The 25,279-nt window shown below is 40.7% G+C and overlaps 1 protein-coding gene and 1 long non-coding RNA gene across 3 annotated transcripts in view; both read left to right on the top strand.

The window, feature by feature from the left end:
* The window catches only part of abhd17c (abhydrolase domain containing 17C, depalmitoylase), a 53,123-nt gene extending 32,795 nt beyond the window's left edge, over positions 1 to 20,328 (top strand). The window contains exon 3 of one of the 2 annotated variants that reach the window (XM_050041526.1): positions 17,339 to 20,328. In XM_050041526.1, coding sequence (XP_049897483.1) covers positions 17,339 to 17,558 — 220 coding nt within the window. In that variant the 3' untranslated portion in view covers positions 17,559 to 20,328. Of the gene's footprint in view, positions 1 to 2,762; positions 3,154 to 17,338 lie in introns of those variants that run through there. The other variant, XM_050041528.1, reaches the window with a different exon arrangement.
* On the top strand, positions 3,199 to 11,130 carry LOC126388711 (uncharacterized). The gene is made up of 4 exons (XR_007569779.1): positions 3,199 to 4,685; positions 4,769 to 4,828; positions 7,391 to 7,735; positions 7,883 to 11,130. It is a non-coding gene; the product is annotated as an uncharacterized LOC126388711 (long non-coding RNA).
* Positions 20,329 to 25,279: the final 4,951 nt, after the last annotated feature.

Raw genomic sequence — 25,279 nt, 5'->3', positions numbered from 1 at the left:
AGCTGGACAGAAGCCGGGTGCAGAGGGTTTGTAGCATCTCTCTGATGTCTCCTAGTTCAGAAGACAGGTGCCGCGGCATGTCTCCGCCGCTGATGCTGCAAAGGGTGTCGGCGGGCAAAAGGTCGAGGATGGGGAAGGCAGTCCCCTCCGGCTGCACTCCACATCTGTGAGGTGGTGGGTGCACGGGGAGTCAGAGGCCCACGTTGAATTGTTGTGTCTCCTTGCATTAGGCGGGATGATCCTGGGGTGGTGATGGAGAGGAGAAGGCCTGGGGTGGTCTCCAAAACCCTGAGTAGAAGTGGGGGTTGGAGGGCTGCGTCCTAGAGCCATGTCTTTGAGGGACTTTGCAAATATCCTCACCCTATCTCTTTGTAGATGGAGTCCATCATAGAGGTCCCATGTCCCAATGGTTGGGTGGAGGGCCAGGTGGACATTGGGTAATGTGGCACATCCTCTTCTGATCTCCATATTAATATCATTGATGATATGAGGAGGAGTGTCTGCCCTGGGTAGCAGGGTGGAGACCACAATGCGGGTGTCAGGGAACTCCTTACTGGCCTGCTCCGCCATCTTCTTCACTGCCTCAGCAGTGTCCTTATGGAGGCGGTGCAAGTCATTTGTTCCTGTGTGGATCACCAGACATTCAGGGTTCTTGAGGATCTCTTTTTTCAATAGCTTCATTGCTTGGCCTGTGGTGCTGCAGCGTTTAGACAGCACTTTCTTAACAGGAAAAAGCTAGTTTGTGTCCAGGTATTTCCCATTAGAGTCAACCAGCAGGACCACTTGTTGGTCTTGCTCCTCATGCTGAGTGGAGGAAAGCTGGGATGGACAGAGCTGGCTGTTGGTAGCTGGTTGTGTGGCTGGATCAGCAGGTGCCAGGGTGTTGCTGGGCAGAGAAGGTGGGATAGAGACGAGGCAGGGGTCTGCGTCACTGGCAAGGAGAGTATGTGTCTCTGTACTTCTCATTGTGGGAACTGATGAGAGTTTGACAGGTGTTGGATTTGCCTGGTGAGGCTCCTGTCTCTCTCTTAGCATGATCCTTCCCATTGGCAAGCTGAGCAAGGAGTACACTGTTCTCCTGTTTGAGTGCCTCTAGACGAAGTCTAGAAGTCCGAAGTCAGATGCCAAGGTCTGGTTGTCTCTCTTGAGATGCTGGAACTCCTCTTTAAGGTGCTGTAGAGCGTTGTCTGAGGGGTCAGACAGCCTAGCCTGAGTTTGCTCTTTAAATTCAGCATAGTCCAGCTCCAGCAGGGCCAGACTCTCCTTCATCTGGTTGGTGGAGCAGGCAGGGGTCAGAGGGGCAGAGATGGATAAAGTGGTGGGGTTCTCTGCTGGGCTCTCATCATCTTCACTGTCAGAGAGGGCATTGATTCTCTTGGTGTCCACCTCATTTTTAAACAAGGGGAATGCCTCTTCAAATGAATCCATGTTACCTTCATTTCCTTGTATCATGATCTTTCCTTTGGTGTGGTATGTGATGGTAAGCAGAGGGTCATCCTTGTCAAGGTGTTTATCTTTACAGATCTTTTATTGATAAGTGTTCAGGAGCTCATTCTTTTTGCAGCTTACTCTCAGTCTCTCTCTCTGTCTGTCTCTGTGTCTTTCATTCTCTCTTTCTCTTTTTTTCTCTTTGTCTCTCTCTGTTTCTCTCTCTTAATCTTCAATTTAATGGACTTTTTTGAAATGGAATTGTCAGTGTGTAGGACTTCTGTTGTTGATTTACAAGAGGAGCCCACACTTCACTATCATACAGTAATGTTGGTTCAATTATAGATTGGAATATTTTGAGCCAGATTCTAACAGGTATATCTTTGGTTGAAAAACTTTTACATAGCATATAAATATCTGCTTCCCATGTCTCTGAGATCATTAACAGTCAGGTTGATACTTCCTGTTGAGGTAATTTTTAGTCCCAGATATGTGTAGGTGGTTGTGTGTGGGTTCTCTGTCAGTGGAGCCCAGCAGGAATCTGATTGGGTTTCCCTGACACCTGGGTTGTTTCTGGAAGACCATATTTTTAGTCTTTTCTAGATTGACTGTCGGGGCCCCGGTGTGACAGACGTTTTGTAGATGACCCAGTTGCTGTTTTAATGCTTCCTTAGATAGAGCTAACAATATTAGATCATCTGCAAAAAGGAGGCATTTAATGTCTGTGTTAGAAATGCTGAGTCCAGGGATATCTGACTGTTCTAGCGGTTTTCATCAATATAAATGTTAAACAGGGTGGGGCTGAGGCTGCAGCCCTGTTTCACCCCTCTACTTTAGGGGAAGAAATCTGTTTCCATATTGCCAATTTCCACGGCACATTTACTCGGTTTTAAGGTATACCGTGATATAAAAGTTGATGGTTATCATATGGTGTACATTTGCTTATCTACAATATTGAAAAAAATCTCCCCTTTATTTTAGGTATTTTTTAAGGAGAGACTTTTTACATACACATGCTTTAACAAAATGGTTTCAAATTGTAATGATAGCAATAAAATGTTTGTTCATCCAACAATAATCCTTCTGTCTTCGCTCCTTTAAGGGTCATTCTTCCTGATAATAAAGATTTTGTAATATTGTGATACCGCGATATTTTCTAAGATGGTTAGCGTACCATGAAAATCTTTTACCATTGCAACTATACAATCCATTATGCCAAAATGAGTCTCTGTTTCTCTTTTTCTCGCTGTCTCTGTCTGTCTGTCTGTCTGTCTGTCTCTCTCTCTCTCACACATACACTCTCACACACACACACACACACACACACACAACAGTGGCGGCTGCTGGTCTTTCAAACAGGGGAAGCTCACTTTAAGTCATAAAACATGACATCATGAAATTTGTCATATTGTAGCGAGGCAGTAACTTATTAAAGGAACATTTAATTGAAGCCGTTTTTCAACCACACTCATGCCACAGAACCACAGCAAAACACACCTCAAAGATTTTCAGATGGGTTTAAACAACTGAACTGTACTGTACAAACGGAGAAAATGAGCTATATCGCTTATGGAAATAAGGAACTCCAGAAGGCACTCCGTCAGAAGACTCCATTCGCTAATGCCGGTGTGTATTTCCAAAGCGCTGTCAATCACAAAGGGGTTCAGCCTTAAGACAATTCCTCCAATCATCATGCATACACTGAGCGTCCTCTCCCGCCTACCGCTCCATTAGGTCCTCTCCCGCCTACCGCTCCATTAGGTCCCACGGAAGCTGAGCCTCCCTGGAAGTGACGATTTTGTCATATTTATCCAGTGACCGTCTCGCTTTGCTGCATGAAAAAAACCTGCTCAGTGCTGTCTCATAGGAATGCTCGGAGGCTCCGCGTCCACCGTGCTGACACAAGAATGTATGACAGGGAGGTCGCGTTTGAAAACTGGTGATAAACAGCTGATGTTTTAACATCATAGTTATGATGTTAACCGCATCCTAGCGCACGTTTAATGCAATGTAAATTCTTATTTTAATGTAAATTCAATAGTGCATATTTGACCATTTCTTCTATGAAATTTTGGGGGAAGTTCAGCCTCCCTTGTTGTCTCAGCAATCGCCCCTGACACACACACACACACACACACACACACACACACACACACACACACACACACACACACACACACACACACCTAAATGAGCCATGTGTAGACTGGCCCTCCTCTCCATGCAGTCAGAATCAAAACATGATCCTGCGCGGGAGGAAGGATTGATTTTGGCTTTTCCCCACAGAGAAGATGGCTGGCCAAATTCCTGAATAGAATCAGTCCGAAGTTCATAGAGTTCATAGATGGTTAGTATCGTGTATACCTCTGCACAAATGTGTCCAAAACTCCAAATGAAAATTGAAAAGGCTCTAAAGGGACCAGAGGTATTAACAAAACAGAGTACCTACAAACTTAAAACACATATTTGGAAGCTCACAGTCCGAGCAGTGTGATTAGCTTTTCAGTTAATTTGTTCAGAATATTTCCAGGCTCCAGCCAGGGCTGCTGTGGCAGCTGAAGCAGCAAGAGAGGGTCAGGAAGGGATAACTGTAGGGGATGAAGAGTGAGATGTGGGAAAGGAGGAGGACAGCAGCCAACATGCTGCTGTGGAAAGAGCCAGTTTGGGCAGAAGCAACAGGTGAGATTGACAGCAGACATATAAATGCAGAGAAGGTCAGAAAAGCAGATAACTCATTTCTATTCTTCTGTGCCTAGTAGAGGCACTGGATTTTATCCAGAGCTGCTCAATAAGCTTCACTTTAAGCCTTTGATGTACCACAGAAAGCATGTTAAATTTAGTATCTGCATGTGCCCTCTTATGTATAAACTATTAGGAATAAAGTTTTAATTTCTCTTTTTTGTTTTTCATCTCATATATGTAATTTCAAGATTAAAAATGATCACAAATAAAAATAAATGTTCCTATTCATATTTTGAGCATGATTGCTTCACTTTTTAAGGTGTTTTTTTGACTGTGCAGGAACCATAATAAGCCTGCACCTAAGAGAGGTCAAAGAGAGCTTTTGCTGAGCTTGGAGCAGTCAAATACACAAGAGACATAATAATTAGTACCGACAGCGAATAGTAATAGTCGCATTAAAAAATCAATTTTTCAAAAATAAAACGACTATTCGAAATTCGAAAATCGTGACCCATCCCTAATCACTATGGAGCAGCGCCAGGACAGCATCAGATGCCAGGCCACTCTTGCATCTGGTAGGTTCCCATTTCAACAGCACGTGTATAGTAATATAACTTGAGTATATTCAAATAATTTCTAACCATTTTGTTGTTTACAGGCATCAAACTGAAGGACTCCTTTGAGCCCACTGTTGTTTTGGAGCATGAGGCAATCATTGGTGGGTTCAAGTGCCTTTACTGGCTCATAAAAGTCCTTTTCCCTTTTTCTCAATGTCAAGATTGAAGATCAACTTGTCTTATTTCATGTTGTCTGCTGAGTCAACACGTTTTACTGTGTATAAATTAGGGACTGTGTTCTGCACTGAGGTTTAAATGGTTATGGATGTACTGACAGAGTTTTTCAATATGAAGTTAACAGTGCTGAAGAGAAAAGAGTCATTTGGGGGTCTGTTTGGTTCATTTACATCAAATTCAGCTTCTTACAAAGATGGTTCTTTTCTTCAGGCCTTGCAATAAGGCTTATTTTATATTTTCTCTTGTTACTCTCCCATCAGAACCCTTTAATCACCAGTTTAATACCAGTTGAATTCTTAATTTCCTGTTGGTTGAGAAATTAAATGAAATTAAAAGGAAATTTCGGTTTATTTCAACCTGTCTCCTATCATCCTAAATTTGTTTCAAGTGACTAGTGACATAAAAATAATAGTTAGCATGTTAGCCGTTAGCCTAGATACAGCCGGGGCGCATAGTAGCGTCAGACCTGTTAAAACGTAAGTGAACGGGCAATCTTCAAGTGCAAAGTTAGTCCACTAAACAAGCTTTTTTTCCACAAAGACCGCCTCATATCGTTAGGATAAATGTCAGAGAACATATAGAAAACGACATGTAAACGTGTTGTCTTACCTTACCGGTGTGCTGCCATGTTTGTTTACCATTTAGCTCTGCTTTCCAAAGCGCGGCCGAAATATCGCGAGAACAAGCAGCGATCTCATACCGTGCCTGAAATCTCGCGAGAACAAGCAGCAACAGCTGGAAGGCAGAACCGGACAGTAGCCTGAAAAGTTCATTCATTTATTTTATGAAAGATTTATAGAATAATGGCTGACTTTTTGCCAGACTTCGACTTTGTGGAGGAGGAATTTGATTTTGCAGAGTTTGATGGCCGCCCTTATTTATTTGAGCCAGAATACACTGACGAAGAGCTTCGTGAAATTGAAGAACGGAGGAGGAGAGAGAGAGAGGCGCAACAGGTAGAGGACGAGAGAGGAGGAATGGCTGCTGCAAGGCTGCGTAGCTCTGGAGATTGGTGGTGTACCTGTGAATGCTGTGCCCCAGTGCCCACAGAAGAGGAATGCCTCTGTTGCAAGGAATGGGACCGGTTGCAGCCTTATTTTCAAGGTCTGGATGTGACCGAGGACGAGACACCTCCACCTGGAGTAGTATCCAGCTGGGCTTTATCTAGAGCTCGCGAGATTTCAGGCACGGTATGAGATCGCTGCTTGTTCTCGCGATATTTCGGCCGCGCTTTGGAAAGCAGAGCTAAATGGTAAACAAACATGGCAGCACACCGGTAAGGTAAGACAACACGTTTACATGTCGTTTTCTATATGTTCTCTGACATTTATCCTAACGATATGAGGCGGTCTTTGTGGAAAAAAAGCTTGTTTAGTGGACTAACTTTGCACTTGAAGGTTGCCCGTTCACTTACGTTTTAACAGGTCTGACGCTACTATGCGCCCCGGCTGTATCTAGGCTAACGGCTAACATGCTAACTATTATTTTTATGTCACTAGTCACTTGAAACAAATTTAGGATGATAGGAGACAGGTTGAAATAAACTGAAATTTCCCTTTAATGTTTTTTAAAATTCTATCCACCGCCCAAGAATTTGTAAATAGTGAAGTTTGTTTAACTTGAAAACCACTGTGATTTCATTAAATAGTTAACTATACTAATACTTAAAATTATCCTCTAAATAAGCTTGAAATATTCTTAAAGAATCCCAGAGAACAGACGCCTGCAGCACAAGGCATGTGCAGCACCAAACCGCGAGAGTTTTGCTTTTTAAAGACATGTGGAAGTGGGAAAGAAATTCAGCATCCGTCTCTGCTCGCTCCGGGCACTTGTTGAACTGGAAACAGTAAGAGAGTTGGAGGGGGACGGAGTGTTTTAACGCCAGACTAGCTTACTTGTTGTTTAGCTTAATGATGTGTTATTGCCTAAATTAGACTGGATGTATCAAGTATTAAGTGTGTTAACTGTGTTGACTGTGACAAGGTAAGTTAATGAGGGAGAGGCAGGGGTTCTTGCAGTTTGGCAGAATAAAAACTCACATGCTGTTGTCAGGCATTATGCTTTTAATGAAGGAGTGATGCCATGGGCCAAATTTAAGAACGAAAATACTAAATCAGAAAAAGAAATGTCTCGCTAAAAAGGGCACTTATCTAGTCAGATGGCAAAAGGACAGGCGCTTGAGCACCACCTAGGATCTGTCTGTGCACATGCCTGATGGCCAAGTTCAGGGACCACCTTAAGAACTTAATTTTTATTTCAGAAACAGAGCTAAGTGTACTGCAGCACTCAAGGCAGCATCCACCACCCTGGGTGTCAATGACCTGAAATAAAGTAATAGTAGTTTGAGACCATTGTATTTATTGTCTGTCAATTCATACTAATTATTATGTCTAAGGTAATAATGTACAGTAATCTGATACTGTAGTAGTTATTCATTAACTAATAATCCTTATGTCTGTAATTGCAACATCTCTGGGACACACTAGCTCTCTTTGCACAAGACCATCAAGCCCCAATTGAGGAACCTGAGTGCTGTCCCTTGGTGCACTGGCAGAGGAGGCAATGGGGAGAAGATGTCCAGTGGCAAAGTGACTCCATACATTCTGTGCTAAGTACAGATTTGTAGCAGCAGTACAAGTTTAGGTTCCTCTCACAATTCAGACTCTTAGGAGCATCAAAGAGGCCGGACAGACTCCACTCACTGGATCATTCCTGTCCCGCCTCCATTAGAACCCCGATGAGCCCAAAGACGTTGAGAGTTCAACATACGTACAGGGCGAGATGTCCAAGAAGTGCCTAGCGAGGAGCAGTGGGCCAGAATCCTGCAGGAGGTAAATGCCTACATTTCTGTACAGTGAACTTTCCCTTCCTTGTCAAACACAATTTTATTATTTGCAGGGTCTTTGACCTGGCCCTTAATCACTGTAGTAAGGGTCGGTGTAGGCTCTCTCTAAAAATATGTTGATCTGTCATTGTAGGTTACATAACTGGCCTGGAAACACACCTGGACAGGAGGTTCCATGATCTGGACGTCTTTGGGGCCCTCAGTGCTTTGGCTCTGCAGTCAGCTGCTCTACAGGATGATACTACTTGTTCAAAAATCATATTTTCATTGGGGCATTCAGAAGTACTGCTGGGCTAACCTCTGCCCATGCCTGAGCCTCCTTGTTAGCATTGCACTAGCTGTCCCTGTTTCCATTGTGAACTGTGAATGTGACTTTTTGATGATTAACAGGGAAATAGCATTACTTTGAAAAGCACAACAAATAACTACACATTTTCTTTATGTTAGGATCTCCATAATGGTCCCTGTCTTCCTTGGTCCCAGAGGCCTTCCCATATGATAGGGCGTTGGAATGTTTTTTCAGAATCCCCATAAAATAAAATATTAAGACAAAGGGTGCAAACTTTGCAACAAGTTGGCTGTGGAGCAGTCACTTAAAGTGTAGCATACTCACTTTATATATACTGTATTTTTTAAATTATTTGACACAGTGTTGCAGTTTCAAAAATGTTCTGGCACACCATTAAGTCTTAGTTACGGGGGTACAGGATTAAAAACTCTTTACTCAGAAAGATTGTGTATATGAACATAGTCTCATGAAGGCCTGAGGACCAAAATGTGTAGCCTGCTTAACATTTTTTCTGAACACCAGTTTTGCCTCCGAGGACCAGATTTACTAAGAAAATGACACTGAAGTTAATGCAATGCAGCTTTTATTATGTATTTATTACGTTCAGTTAAAAGTCACCCATTTCATCCAGCTAAAATGATTTATTTTCCTTGATGTCAGCTTTCATGAAAGATGCTGTTGCAAAATGGCTGCAGTATCAATATCATCCACCAGATAAACTTGATAACATGTTGACACAAATATTATGGTTTACTAGCAGTTTGTTTATAGAGGATATCCCTTATATAAATAAACAATTATTAAATAATATAGCAACAATACGATTATGACCTTCCAGAAATTCTCACAATTAGATGGTCCTTTATGTACACCACTAGAATGTAATAAAAATTACTGTATGATCATCCAACATTTGGGAAACAATGCTATAGCTAAAAAACCAAGACAACAATTAGTATGCTGCCCATATATTAGAGACCAGTCAATATAACTTAGATAAGTACAATATCATTCCAATCAAGTGGTGGCTGTAGCTCAGTCCATAGGGACTTGGGTTGGGAACTGGAGGGTCACCTGTTCAAGTCCCCATCCGGCCCAAATATGGAGCGTGGACTGGTGGCTGGGGAGGTGCCAGTTCACCTCCTGGGCACTGCCGAGGTGCCCCTGAGCAAGGCACTGAACCCCCCTAACCGCTCGGGGCGCCTGTCTATGGCAGCTCCCCTCACTCTGACATCTCTCTACTTTGTCATCTCTACTTCGTGCATGTATAGGTCCTGTTTGTGCATTTGTGTGTCTTTCGGACCTGTGTGTTAATGACAAAAGAGTGAAAAAACTGAATTTCCCCTCAGGGGGATTAATAAAGTATATAAAATTAAATTAGATTAAAAAAAAATACCTCTAATAAGTGGGAAGACTCTATTAATATAACAATTCTATGGAAAGATGTGTTTAACATTATTTATGAAGAGAGAGGAGGAGCGCACACCAGGGTTGGCGAGGTGCTGACCATTGACGAAAAAATACAAATTTGAAAAAAGATGTCAGGCGAACACTCTAAAAATATTTTCTTTTATTCAAATACCAACGTTTCGACTAGACCGTCTTCATCAGGGTTTTTTTAAGTAAGGGATAATGTATAATGAGCCGGTGAATACTGGCCTTCAGGGGAATAGAACCCCTCCGCTGCGCGTCGGGGTTCTATTCCCCTGTCGGGAGTTATTTTCCCAGTATTCACCGGCTCATTATACATTATCCCGCTTATTACACGGCTAATTATCAGTTAAATAAATAATGTTGTCTGCCTCTGCGAAGTGCATTAAAACCGACCGGATTCCACAACTTTTGGTGAAAGTTTTGTACTCACCCAGGCTTAGTGGACTGAACCGAGGCATAAAACTCGCGTAAAATGTCATTAAGCATGACTGCCGAGTGTGTATTCAATTCCGGGTTCTTTTGTTTTTGGCAGAGAAAGTCCGTAGGTATTCTTTTTCTTCAGCGGCATCCGTTAAAATCAGCCACTTCTGTTTGTTTTTTCCCTCGGAAGTTGTTTGACAGCTGCAGTGTTGCAGGGCAGCATCCCTAGCAACGCTGGGCTACATAGCAACTGTGTGTAATGACCGTTGCTACTAGCAGCGGTCATTACACAGTAATATCAGACCGCAGAATGCCGCTACTGACCAATCAGAATACAGCATTTAATAGAGCCGTGTAATAACATTATTTATAACACGACCTAAGATGTATCTGTACGCATAATACAAAGGTGGATAATAGAGCACATATTACAGCACAAACTTCTCGTGTTTATTTAAATACAATCAATTTTAGCAGATGGTTAGATGTTAGCTTTCACTGTTATTTTATTGGTAACCTGAACGCAGGCTACTGTGGGCCATAGCCATTGCCAAAACAGTGAGATACCTGATGTAAGCTCTGTATTAGCCGCTTGTGAGTCTTCTCCTGTTCACCAGCAGGAATAACAACACATCCCTCCTTAGCTCTTAGCCAGCTACAGCTTTGCCATCTCCCTCAGTTTACCAAGATGACAATATGTTCACTTTGTTATAATCTAAGACATCTATAAACTAGCGATGCATGATATTGGATTTTTTTGCCAATAGCTGGTATGCTGATATGTAACACTTCATTTGGCTGTTAACCAATATTGATTTATTCACTTTCTTACCCAACTAAATTTATTGATCCTCAAGTGTCTTCTGTAGTGTAATTAACATTATATTATACATGCATACTCTTATTGTGATGGCCCACCAGCAGATGGAAACATGAAATACAATGTTTTCCAATGTATGTAATATTCATTCATTGTGCAAATTAAGAAAAAGCATGTTGGAAGATTCTGATAGCTGATTTTAAAGCCGATATTGGCAGATACCAATGACGTGCCGATATTATCGTGCACAAAATGGTCAGTGATCTGATTTATTGTGCTATGTTATTTTCTCCTATTTTTTAATACAGAGATTGAAGATTTTGGATAATTTGTATTATAACCTACTATATTATGAGCTCTGATGTATAAGTTGATTTGTTCAGATCAATGACCTATTAAACTACTACTTCCAAGTGTTTTTGTGAGTAGTGTCTGCTGCCTTATTTGATTGCTGGTATCTATGTCATAATGTCTGACACCTCATTTGATGCAGTCATCACCTTTCCCTCTGCTCTGCCAAACCCCCTCCCTCACAGTATCAGCAATCCTCTGCCATGCAGTAAAGCAGTAGTCTGCTGTTTTTTGGCTGGCTGCTGCGCCAGCTTTTTCATGCATTAAGAATTTTGGACTAAAAACATCTTGGGCCCTATTTAAATGGTCTAAAATGCAGAGCACCAGGCGTGCAGCGCCTAAAAGGGTTGGACTTACTCTGTGAATTAGTCATGGGTGTGTTTTGGGCGTATCATTCAATAAGCCAATCAGAGTGTCACCTCTCATTCCCTTTAAAAGAGGCACGATTGGAGCACACGGCGGAGAGCTAGTTAGATGGCAGACCTACCAACTGGAAAGAGTGAGCATTTTACAGCTGAGGAGACGATAAATGTATCTATATCGACTGTCCCGTCACATCTGATGTCAGATCAAAGGGGATTGCCACCGTTTGGCACGCGTAATGGAAACCCAACCTGATTTGATTAACACAGCTGCAAACTAATAGGTTCACATCCCTCTCAGCCAACCACAAACAGCCACAGCATCAGATAGGGAGTATATATTTAGCATCTGTCATCTTAGAAAAGTCAAAAGAAAAGAAACAGAGTGAGACTGCGAGAGAGAAAGAGAGAGCACGCGCGGACGAGAGAAACGTTGTCAACAAATTGTAAATTATTCAATTTATTTTATTTTAACCCGGGAGGTTAGAGAGCCCAGCTCCCTCTCTAGCATCCTGAACCCCCCTGCCTGAAGGTGCAGGAAGGGCTGGTCCCATGGCTGCACCCGGGCCCGTCTGGTCTGGCTGCGCGCTGGCTGCGCAGCTGGGGTCCTCCTCCTCCTCCTCCTCCTCCTCCTGACAAGATGATCAGTTTTACGTTCTAAAAGCTTTTTTTACATACACATTTGTAGCCTACTTGTAGGGCTATAAGTTTACGTTTTTAGTTAACAGAAGCTGGTTATTGTTGTGTTTATGTCAAATTAAAGTTTATCAAACGTTTTCACATCTTTGATTTTGTGATTTACATGCCAAAATGATCACAATTCAATTGGGAAAGACAAGTTCATTTTACAGGCTATGCATCATCAGCCCATGGAGGTCTGCTTGCAGTTATGTATATTCAGACACTGCGAGCTTGGACCTCCCGGATTATGATGATCATTATTACTGCGATTAGATCATTCTGATTAATAACTGACCATTAAGACGTATTTCTGATAAATATTTTAATGTGCACAATAATAACCTTTCACATTGTAATCATATTTTTATTTGTTATCTTTTGCATATGTGTGGCTGCTCCGTGTGTGTCTGAGCAGAGTGCACGCGTGTTGTGCACCCGCCTAGAGACGCATATTACTAACTTGTTTAACAGCGAAATACTGCGCCGTTGACTTTAGACCAGGTTTTTGTTGGTCACTGGCGCATTTGCTTTTTACGTCATCTAACTAACAACACGCCATGACTGTGCCTGACCACTCCTCATTTTTAGACCAACACACCCAGAGAAGCGCAAGTTCATTTGCTAGTTAGACAAAGAGGGCGCAGGGTGTGAAAATGACAACTGCGTCTGCATCTCAATAGCAATGACACTTGCGACATGGATTATGTGCCCTCCGCCGTCCGCTTTAGACCATCTAAATAGGGCCCCTTAATTCCAAACAGGGGGTCTTCAACAAAGAAAAACCCAACAGAAGAGATCCTGTAAGGGCCACCGTATCATAGGAAAAGACTACAAGTCAGTTTAGATAAGTTGATCAAACAAACACTTTTGCTTCTGTTTGACATGCCTTGAGATAACAACACTGTTGACATTTTCACCAGTTCATCTCTTCTTAAAACAGTAATGCAGCCACACACTTATTGCATTTTCAGCTCCACTGTGGTCTTCCCAAAGTCTGGTCTCACTGTGAACTAGGGGTACTTTCACACCTGCAGTTGGGTTCATTTGGTCTCACCAGAGGGAAAATATGATACATGTTTGCATTTTAGTTTTGGTTTGCTTCCTGTTCACACCGACTTTTTGCAAATCAATCAAGAGGAGAAAACGTGCAGTTCTACAAACTGATAGGTAACTCGTTGATTGGACAGCTTTGGCGTTTGTCACCCTGCATCATCAGGACCCATGTATGGAAGTCAAATTCTGATGACTGACAGAAGTTTAGCTGGTTGTAAGCATTATTAGTAGGCTATCATTAGACTGCAAATCATTGACATATTCCATATCATGCCCAGTGTACCATCACACAGTTTCTCTACTTTCTTCTGTTTGTTATAGTTTTGTTGCTTTTCTGTACTGCTTGTGTTGTGTTGTACTGTGCTGTTGGTGTCATTGTTTCATTACTATGTATTGTAAAGTGACCTTGGGTTTCTTGAAAGGCGCTATATAAATTAAAGTTATTATTATTATTATTATTATTATTTATGTTATGAATAATGACAAATAGAGACAGGGTGGAAGGACGGCATCTTGTACAGTAATGATTCAGGGCTTAATACAGTGGGATTCCCATCACACACTTTTCACAGAGTCAGATAAAGTGATGGCAGTTTTTACAGCTTTTTAATCAGGGAAAATATCCCCAATGATGTGCACATGTGTTACCATGGTTACATATATGTGTTAGCACAAATAGGTTATGAGATATACATGGCCTTTATCAGGTTCAATTATGAGATCGCAGACAAATTTCACGATCAGCAGATATATGATTTTAGCATGCTTTCAACAGCTAAACCAATAATAAATATATCTGCTATCATAAAATCCTGTAGTTGGTCCGTTTTGTTTCACACCACAAACAAACTGCACCAGAGTCTGTTTGGAAGACACCTTTTTGAGCGGTCTTGGTTCAGATGTTTGGTCTGCACCAGGGTTTGATTGACAGCTTTCACACCAGTCCAAACAAACCGTACTAGCCACACAAACGGATCTGAGTTTGCTTTAACTGAACCAAAAAGGTTAGGTGTGAAAGCACCCAGAGTCTGACTATGACATGTTGGCTAACATGACGGACATGCAGAACTCTGATACATCCCAACAGCAATCTTCTAAAAGCCTGTTTTTGCACAGCGGCCCTCAGGAACTATCAGTGTCCCCCGCACTTTTTTACAGCCGTTACAACCATTCAATTCGTTTTTATCATGTGGTAACGTGTTTTTCCGAGCCGTCTTTAAACGCACCATGCAGCATACACATGCTGTCCTGTTGGTATCTGAATCAATCGCACAGACAAGACATGTGCTTCTGGGCAGTGTGCCGCTGTGTGTTAACTATGTTCAGCAAACCAGCCAACAAGAAGCAAAAAACCTTGCAAAAGTAACGCTTTTGCATGTAGATAATGTTAGCTAAATGATGACTAATTAATAGATGCCAATATATCAAGTTAAGCTAGTTAACAAGAATACTAATGTTATTGTTACCAATGTTAAATCACTTGCTAGCTAGTTTCATGCTAGGAAGTGATGATGATCATGCAGGGTCTTCACAGGTGAGGAGAGATTATAACTGGCTGAGAGATAATATCTATAGCATAAAAGTGACTTTGCAATTAATTTCCACAGCTATGTCACCACTACTATTTTTAATTCTATTTATAAATTTTGCTTTGCACATATATTGTCCATGATATTGCAATAGATAGAAGAGGGACAGGGAGAAACCAGGCAGGTATTTGGCACTTAATTATCTGGCTACTTACCCTTTAGATGCTCGAGGGTCATTCTGTGTCAACTCAACCAGAGTTTGGCAGCTAAAACTTTAGACTTTGATAGTATATAATTTTAAAAAACTAAAGACAGTCCCCTGGTGCTGTACTGTGGCTGTTTGTGGTTATGTGGTTCTTTAGCTGCTAAGGAGAGGTGCAATTGAATGCGAGAGGATGATAAATCACTTAATAGACTCTGAACAATTTGTCTCCCTCACTTCTGAAATGATGGCTATGCCCCTGCTCCCAGTGCTCTGTAGACACGATGCCAAGGCAGTGAAAACCCTTTACTGATTAGGTTTTCTGCTCTGTGAATTAGAACCATCAACTGATGAATCTTATGCATATTGGCCCATCAGATTCAGAACATGCCAGATTTGAATGTCAAGAATTTATAAATGTGAAGAAAAAAAAAAAACATTTTAAGACTAGGTTGGTGCAGTGTGTATTAGCACACATAGCTGTCTGCCAGTCTTTTTTAAATATTATCACTGGGGGGTGAAATTGTAGACACAGTGGATAAAATACGTCATTTATATCATATCCTGGGGTTGTCACAAGTTATTTTAGACTTCCATGGTTAGATTTAAGGTCTTTCTCAATCTGTGTTCTTGTCTGCACTTGTGTTGGGAGGGACTGAACATTTGTCAAGGCCCAAGTATTAGCCCAATTTAAAGTCAACATTTACATTGGAAACGTCAGAAAATTCACTTGCCATGCCTTTTTATTGTAAAAATTTAGTATACTGTGTTTATCCCGTTCTTATAAATTTGAGTTTGAATTCCTAAGTTCAACTTGCCGACTTCAAAATCCCAAAAGTTGAGTCTGAAATAGCTGTACTCTATATTGAGAGTGCACTATGTTTTCCACCACAATAGCCCCTTTTCCACCGCAGGAACTTTTCTCATTTACCCGGGCTTTTGAAAAGCCTCGGTACGTTTCCACCTAAATTACCCGGCGGAAAAACTTTCCCTCAACCCCAAACTTTCCCTGAATAAAGTACCTAGTTGGAGGGTAGGCCTTTTCAGATTACCCGGAATTCTTGAGGGGCGGGGCTGTGTGCCGAGGAACGCTGATTAGTGGACTCACACTTGCAGCGTTCCGCACTTCCTGGCACGGGCAGCCACTGCAAACTTTATTTCATTTCTACAAGCTTCACTTCCTTTGTGTTTTGATTAAAGATGGGTACTGACACCCGGTACTAAATTATTACCGGGGATAAATGATCAAAGACCATAGTATTGATAAGCGCTCACGGTATCGGTTCTTTTGTGCCTGCGCTGAACTCCTCCACATACACATACACACACACACACACACACGCCTATACGACACGGTAACCGGTGAACAGCCAAGCGGCTGCGGCGGAAACAAAGTGAAGATAACTTGAAAATGACTCGAGTTGACAGCAGCTACACTTGTTACTGTAACTGACATTAACCCTTAAGAAGCCAATACTTTATCACTACATGTGTTCAGTAAGCATGAACATGTAAAACATGTAGACAGTGATATTCAGTATGCTCCGTCCACAGTCTCTTATCCACCGACACTAACATTATGTCTTACACAAGGACAGCACGCTAGTTCGGCTGATAGTGAATTGTTACTAATAAGCAATCAATCAATCAATCAATTTTATTTATAAAGCCCAATATCACAAATCACAATTTGCCTCACAGGGCTTTACAGCATACGACATCCCTCTGTCCTTATGACCCTCGCAGCGGATAAGGAAAAACTCCCCAAAAAAAAACGGTAGAAACCTCAGGAAGAGCAACTGAGGAGGGATCCCTCTTCCAGGACGGACAGACGTGCAATAGATATCGTACAGATCAGCATAATAAATTAACAGTAATCAGAGAGGGAGAGAGAGAGAGAGAGAGAGAGAGAGAGAGAGAGAGAGATATATATGCAGGTAATGACAGTAGTCCATAAAATCACAGAAATCACAACGTATAAAAACCTGACAGCACTCACTGATAAGTATACTGTAATACTTTTAATATAGTGGATTGCACAGCAGCAGTGAAATGGACGCGTTTCAGCTCATAGCCGAAACGCATACATTGGAGCCAAATACAGGGCACATGCTGAATCATCTATATGAATACATTTTCCGGAACTTTGAGGTGCGGTGGAAACGCAAACCACACAGATTACCAGGAATTATTTTACCCAGGTAGATAAATTTCCTGGTGATAAAAGTTCCTGGAAATGTTGGTGGAAAAGGGGCTAATAAGTCAAAGTAGTCCATTTTAACAATGTGTTTAAATCTCAAGTGTTCAGCTGTCCAATCCAATCCAGCACACCCTTAAAGATTGTAATGATTTGACCCATTCTTCTATTCTTAGCTTAGTGTTGCCTTTTCATGTTGTCTGTCTTCCATACTTACCCTTAATCTCTTTCTTTCACTTTCCCCTCCATAGTATTGACAAGGTGTCCAAGGTGGCATCCCCAGTTCTGGTGATCCATGGTACGGAGGACGAGGTGATCGACTTCTCCCACGGCTTGGCCATGTATGAGCGCTGCCCCCGTGCCGTTGAGCCCCTGTGGGTGGAGGGAGCTGGCCACAACGACATTGAACTGTATGCCCAGTACCTGGAGAGACTCAAGCAGTTCATCTCCTTTGAGCTTCCCACCTCCTGAGGGGAGCTCCGCACCCAGGCCAGGGTTCATCTCAACACACTCAAGAAGCCGCCTCCTTATCATCTCCCAACTTCCTGTCTTTGCATAGGGGTAGGACTGGATTAAGCTGATCATACTGTTCTCCCCTTTCCTTGGAGCCATTTCAGGGTAGAGAATGTGTAGTGGTCCAGAAGAGGAGGGGATTTTAGATTGTTGAGGTGCAGCCGACAGTAAGGCCAGTGCCGACCAGGAGTGAAGCTTTTGCTTAACGTGCTGTCCCCCAAACCTGGCCGGTGCTCCTTCATGTGGACACAGTTTGCCAGTGAGCCCAGGCCAAGGCAGTGTTTGCACTTGTTTCTCAATCTTCATCAGTTTTTCATCTTCAGCTCTCCTTCCCTCCACTCCTCACTCTGCCTCCCTGACTTTCTGTGTGCCCTCACTGTGAGCTTCAGCCTGTTTCTTTTCCTTTTTCTTCCCTCTGTTTCTCCCACAATCCTTGCTTTCCCTTTGACCAAGTCTTTGCAATGTCCAAGCTTGATTTTTGTATTCTTTTATACAAAGTGAAGAAGTATTTTGCACGTCAACATACAATTAAAGTTTTTTTTTACTTTTTCTGTATTTTTAAGTTACCATTCAGGGTTTACCAAACAATTGCACTTTTAATGTGCAGATACTTTCAGGTAATGATTTTTTTCTGTGTTTGGATATGTATATGTTGGTTTCTTTTGTTATGTGCATTCCATGTGTTTCTTAATTGCAGGTAGAACTTTATTTTTTAGTGGGTGCGTGTGTGTTTGAAAGCTGTTAACCAGAGTGCGCCTCTGCACATCTGGCTTTTGTAGCTGTGATCCATGTAGTCTTGATGCATGCTACCCTGTCATACAGGAAGGAACACAGTAATGCCAAACTTCATAGAGAAATTAAGCAATTTACAATATGCCTTGCTCACTGGCACACATACAGTTCTCGGAGAAAATACTTGCATTTCTTGAATAATTTGGAGCCACCAGTAAATTCAGCATACAGACAGCAGCTTAAGTACTTAAAATGCCAACGTTTATGACTGGTTTGCTTCTTCACAATCGTACAAATGATACACCATGAAAGCCTGTTTATTCCAATAGATTGTGATTGGTGGGTCATTTATATGCATTCCATGCTGAATTTACCACAGGACCTAAACAGTTTGTAGGACGCTTCAGCAGGTCATTGAGTAAACTGACTTTAACAATCTATGTTGCAGAATACAAACGCATCTTGACAACTCAGCACCTGGTAAAGCCATTGTTAAAGAAGTAATATTGCTCTGTAACCCGGTCTAATTATTGTGGTCATGTTGTGTATGCATCAGAGTTTTCTCTTACTGTATCTGTAAATTGTATCAATTGCCACTAAGCAACACAGCAATGAATATCCCAAATGTTGGGTGGTACAGAAGCTTACCTCAATAGAAGAGAGGGCAGCAGGTATTGGGGCTATACTTTTGTTACCTGGAGATCATGTGGTAATAAGACTTGACAACTGATTCAAATGGAAACACATTTGAGTCAGTACTATAAACTCAAACTGGGGAGCATGGTGCTGGATTTACCTGCAGACAGAGGACACTGAACGGTCAACTCTGCTCCATGTCAAAGTGAACATGCTGTTTCTCGGTTTAGGTGTTATCAGTCATTTCACACTACAAAAAAAGCCTTATGTTTGTAAACATTTCACCCAGGCCTGTTGACTCCAGCAGGGCTTTCATGGTCTTCAGGGGGGCTGATAACTGCTGCTATTCATCAGAGAATCAATCAGTCAATCACTGTGAAAGCCAGACAGTTTAGGGAACACTGAAAAGACAGTAAGGTATGAAAACCAAATTCAACCTGACCACTGTCATCCCAGCACTGTCAGCCATGTGTTCCTGCCTGCAATAGGAGCAGGATGCACTCTTTTACCAACACTGTTGTCTGCTGAGCCCTGTGATAGTTCTCCTCTTATCCCAGCTCTAACTCCAAAGACATCTGAGAGAACCACGATGGGGAAATGGAATACTGTGGAAGTAAGCATGCCAGTCACCTCTCATAGTTGTGGACATTTCGACTTGTATCAGCTGTATTTGAATCATTTGTTCTTCTCCTCCTGCAAAGCAAAACACTAAAAAGGTTTAGTGACACACAGAAAAACAGGTACAACACTACCAAATTGAAGTAAATGCTGAACATATTTTCAGAGAAGGATTATGTTGGAGAGAGATTTGCATAGCAATCTGTTATGATGGTATGATTGATCCTTGTATCGATGTGAAGTGGTTTGTCAGTTGAGTATTAGTGTTTTCTGATTATAGCTAATGTCAGGCAGATGTTTTTGGATCACAAGCCCTTGATCATCTCTAGTATATTTCCTCTAGCTCCTCTTTTTAAAGGAAATGAAGACCCAACTTTAGTCCTGTTTATTGTTTTGATACTGACATTTTTACAAGGTTTTCCAGTTTAAATGTTGATAGATTTACACTGTCTCTAAAGCTGGTTTGTATGATAATCCTGTGTAATGATATACTTCAATATCTTCTCTATACATATTAGCCCTCACACAGGGCCATCTAGTCTCAATGATTTTAACACTGGAATCACAATATGCAATTGTAAAGCAGATGAAGCTAGTAGATTCAGATTTTTGTTAATATGTAAAACAGATTAAATAAGCCTTAAACATGTTGTGAAACAGATTGTCATACATGAGGCAGTTGTTGCAAGAAGGCAGCACAATGGATGTTTTAATGCAAATAATGGAATAAAGAATGCATGAAAGTGTGTGTCTGACCTTATTGCTGCTATGTTGGAAAGATTAAGTGCATGTGTTATGACTGTCACTCCCACTTCACCCTAATTTTGACCAAAGGGAAATAAATGCCACTCTTAAATCTAGTGGTATGTATTTACACAAGTAGATTTGCAGTCCTTGATTTTAAGTCTTCTCTTCAATTAGCTCAAATGTACATGAAAAATATTTATTTCCAAATCCCAAATTCAGTGCTAAACACTGCACATGCTCAAATACACCTCTAACGTTGTGTTCTGGGCACAAAAAAAACTATTCGCAGAAGTGAATTACATGTAAAGTCAATGTAAAGATGGGATTAGATGCAAATGAGTTAGTCGGTCACAGGTAGACTTGACATCTGATCACCTGGTCAAGTGTGATTTATTGATGTGTAGTTATTCATGCGTAGTAAAGTGTGATTTATTGATGTGTAGTTATTCATGCGTAGTAATGATTATGCCTACTGATTAAACGCATGTGTCATTTTCAGTTTTTTATTAACAGAAATTCGGCTGATGTTTGTATCAAAATAGGCTATATATCATGAATTACTAGAAAACAAATACATTCTATGTCAAAACAAGATGTTCAGCAGCAGTGAGCACCCCAATATAGTCAGAATGGTAGTCTTGTTTCATAACCACTTTTTGCGACAGCGAGACTGGCAGTCGACTCAGACTTCTCCGAATCGAATCACAAAATCATTGACTATTCGGGGTCACCCCTAATTTACATCATATCTTTAAACATGGCTAAACTGATTCATAGAGTCATAGAATTGTAAAACTATAAATCATAAAGTCAAGTAAGATTTTAAAAGAGGAGCAGCAAACTTAAAAGAAAGAGTTTCAGACCTGTATTAGGAAAGTCAGAGCTAGTTGAAGGTTAAAGTAAACAGATATGTCTTTAGTTTTCTTTTTAAAATATTTAGGGAGCTAGCTTCCCTGATATCTATAGGTAGTGTGGTCCATAGCTTTGGGATGTCATTGACAAACGCTGCATCCCCGATCTTCTTCTGGCTGTTGCTGGGAACCTCCAATAAACCAGCAGCAGATCATCGCCGTGTTCTTTGAGGCAAATAGTTAACAAGGGAGTTAGCAATGTAGCTTGGTCCTAGCCCATTTAGGAGTTTGTATACAAGGAGAAGAAGCATAAAATTCACCAGATTATTAAACAGCATTTCTCTTTTTGTTTTAGGGCTGACAAGCAGGATTTCACTTTTGTCTTCATTTAACTTTGAGAAATTATTGTGCATCCATTTATTTTGTTTTTGACTGCAGCATCGTTTGGTTCAGCAGAGATGTACAGTTGCATGTCGTCCACGTAAATATGGTAATAAACATTGTGTTCTCTAATGATGTCACCAAGTGGCAGCATGTACAGTGAGAATAACAATGGACCAAGACAGCTCCCTTGTGCAACCCCAAAACAGAGGTCATGTGTCTCAGACACATGGGGTCTCATTCATGAAATGTGAGCAGAAGGAATTTGTGTGTAAAATTTGAAATTTACATGCATGTCCACATTCATCAAAATTTTAGTAGTTCCGATCTTTTTGTAGCAAAATCTACTCCTGCTCCTGACCACTCGTAGTGCTTGTGCAAATTAAGTAGGCCTAAAGCACATAAATATTGCTAGTCACTATTGGAAATTACAATTTTAATTCATATTGTGCTCTGTTATGTACACAATACACAGATGCCTTTGAAACACGTAATCTAAACATGACAAAATATTAAAAATATAACACATTTAGTTAAATTAGTTGGCAATTAGCAGGTTTAAGATCCAGATTAGGTTCATGATCGTGAATTATCTATGTAAATTAACTCAATAGATTACACATTCTTTCTACATGTTGAATGATGATAATAAAAATATCCGTAAGGATAGCCGGATCACAGCCTCTTCGGCCTCGGTGCCTGGGTTCAGCAGGGGCAGCAGGTGGTGGAGCCACGAAGAAGCACGCACCAGCTGAAACAATTATTTGAGACAACACTGTTTTTTTTTGTTTGTTCTTTTTGATCATTTGAATGAATAAATCTGATTTGAAAAATGTTTAATTTACATTGTATTAAACAGAGCTTTAGGCTATTAAGATTTGTAATAATTTGAAGACGATGCATACAAAACTGCTGTAGGCTATATGTTATCCGTATCATTTGTTAAAATAAATGTTAAATAGTTCTACATTCCGACAGCCATCACTGATTTAGAGTTTATCCATTATACGCACAAAACATCTCTGGTTTCCCGTTCCCACTTCATTCAAAACCCCACAAATGAATCTTCTTTTTGTTTGGTGACCGCTGTATTTTGTGTGTGTGCTTATGCGTTTCTTTGCTTCCAGTTTCATATCAAACCATTTACGCTTCACCTCTGACATGGTTCTTTGTACCACGGAGACAACATACAGCATCTGTTACCTCCCTCCAGGCCTTCGCTTTGCCTGTCCCTGTCACACCACTACTAACTGAAGAAAATAAAATGTTTTTCTTAAGTCCACTTCACCCAAAATTATTTCGATCTCCGCTTCGGAAAAAATCTTTTTTCTTTCTCTCTCTTTCTTTGTTTGCGCCATGACTGACAGGTCGACTGGATTCACCTACACCTCCTTATATGGTGGTCATTGGCTATTCATGGGCGGGGATTTATGCTAATTGCTAATTACCGGGAGCACGCTGTCACTTTACGATGGATTGGCATTCATGATCATACACACGTGTTTACAATCAAATCTGAGTTTCCCGCAGCGTTCCTGAATTCTGAGTAGGTTTTTAGTAGAGTAAGCTTTTATGTGCAAATCTACACACAGATTTACTAACTTTTCATGAATGAGACCCATGATCTCCAAGACTGATGTAAAACTTCCTCCCTTTAATGTATGGTCTAAACCAGTTTAACACACAGTCAGAAAGACCAACCAACTTTTCAAGACGAGCGATTAAGATGTTTGGTCAGTCGTATCAAATGCTGCACTTAGGTCTAAGAGGACAAGTATTGAGACCTTATTTTAATCAGAATTTAGTCTGAGGTCACTAATTATTTTAGTAAGAGCAGTTTCAGTGTTGTGGTGTGTTCTAAATTCGGATTGAAATTCCCCCAGGATACCATACTCCTTAAGAAGGGAATTTATTTGCACTGAAACCATTTTTTCAAGTATCTTACTAATAAATGGGAGGTTGGCTATTGGCCTGTAAATGGTTAGTGCATTCCCATCTAAGTCTCTACTATTTATAATCTTCAGGACTTGACTTGAAACATTGTCGAACACCTGCTTAAAAAAATGCTTGAGGTAGAGGGTCGATACAAGAGGTGGAGGAGTTACACTGAGTGACAGTCTTGCAAAGCTCCAGTAATGTAATTACTCCTGCAAAAACAGGATCTGAACTCTTAACCTTCACAAGTCGACCACCTTACCACTCAACTACTAAAGAAACAGCTGATTGTTGTGGGTCATAGTAGGTTTTTGGTTAGAATTGCTATTATTCAAATTTATATTATGAACATGTTGGCTTGGAATTCTTGCTAGTCTGACAAGTTAGAATTGCTAGGATTGCTATGACAGCTACTGAAAAATGTCAACAGGGCTTGCCATACATCATTATCACAGGAAAAAATGTGTTTTTGGTGACAGAGCATTAACTATGAAGTTCAGGAGAAAATACAAGTCTTTTGGGGTGTGTTTTGGTGCACCATGTTTTTACCATCAGTTCCCAGTGCCTCCGGGGTTTTTTTTTCTGACTGCAACTCCTCTGTTTGTTTCCAGCGTAGATGTTCACAAAGTTCTACTCGGGTTACAAGTTTACTAATTAGTTGGTTCAGATGACCTTGATCCCATTTTTTTCTATCATAGCGCCTCTATAATTTGTGTGGAACACAGTTTAAATCAAACTTTTTTAACAGATATAATTTCAGCTTCTGGAAAATGTGCCATATGCCATGTTAGACAGGTGGTGATGTCAGTGATCTCAACAACTACCAGCTATGCTATCTTCTTCTTTTTTCTTTTTTTTTTAAATCTTACAATCCTTGGTTAATCTACAATAATATGCTTTAATGGACTCACTGAATTTCCAAAAGCCACAGCAGTCTGGCTTTCACCCAGTTCACAGCACAATAACAGCTGCAATTTCAGTAAGTAAATCAATGACATGGTCTGCACTGGATTTGTGCTGCTCTCTTTATTGAACTCTCAAAAGCATTTGATAATGCTGATAAAAAATCTACCAAACTGTAGTCTTATAGTGTTCTTTTTGTCAGCCATTTTTAATGTAGTTTTCCGTTCTGTCAAATGATGCTAGTTTTTATCATATTTAATCAACCTCATCCAAGTTTTAGTTGACCAAAGGTCTGGACATTTTAGTCGTATCTTAGTCAAAGAAAACCTTAATTATTTTATTATTTTAGAGATTAGATTTGTTTTATAATTGAACAAAATCTCCCAAGAATTAAAAACAAGACATTTATTTAGTGTGCATGAAAATAATGAGACCAAAAAAAGATCTCAAAAGCAAAATTGAGACTAAACCTATACAAGACACTATTAAAAAAATCTTACTTTCACTGCAGCAACAAGTGGTATGTTTTTAAGATTTCATCCGCTGAAGAGAGACAGACTTTATTTTGTGTCTAAGTTTATTGTGTATCTTGGAGCAATTAGTTTGGAGTACATATGTACTGACAATTAAAATCAGTAAAGTTTGTTATCCATTGCACCTGTTTAATTTAATTTAGATAATTATTAAACATTATAGATAGATGCAATTTATCAGAAGGTTTGAACTCATTGTGAGATTTCTGTTTTCACATATTGCCCAGACACATTAGGGACTCAGGTAAATTCTTTTGATGGATACCACACTGCTGGAGGATAGGCGAATGAACGGCTGAGCTCTTGAAAACTGCAGTGCAAGGTTAAGTAATTTGTATTTAAC

Source organism: Epinephelus moara, chromosome 1 (genome assembly GCF_006386435.1).
Source record: "Epinephelus moara isolate mb chromosome 1, YSFRI_EMoa_1.0, whole genome shotgun sequence".
Classification (NCBI taxonomy): domain Eukaryota; kingdom Metazoa; phylum Chordata; class Actinopteri; order Perciformes; family Serranidae; genus Epinephelus; species Epinephelus moara.
This window is presented reverse-complemented; position numbering and strand designations above follow the sequence as displayed.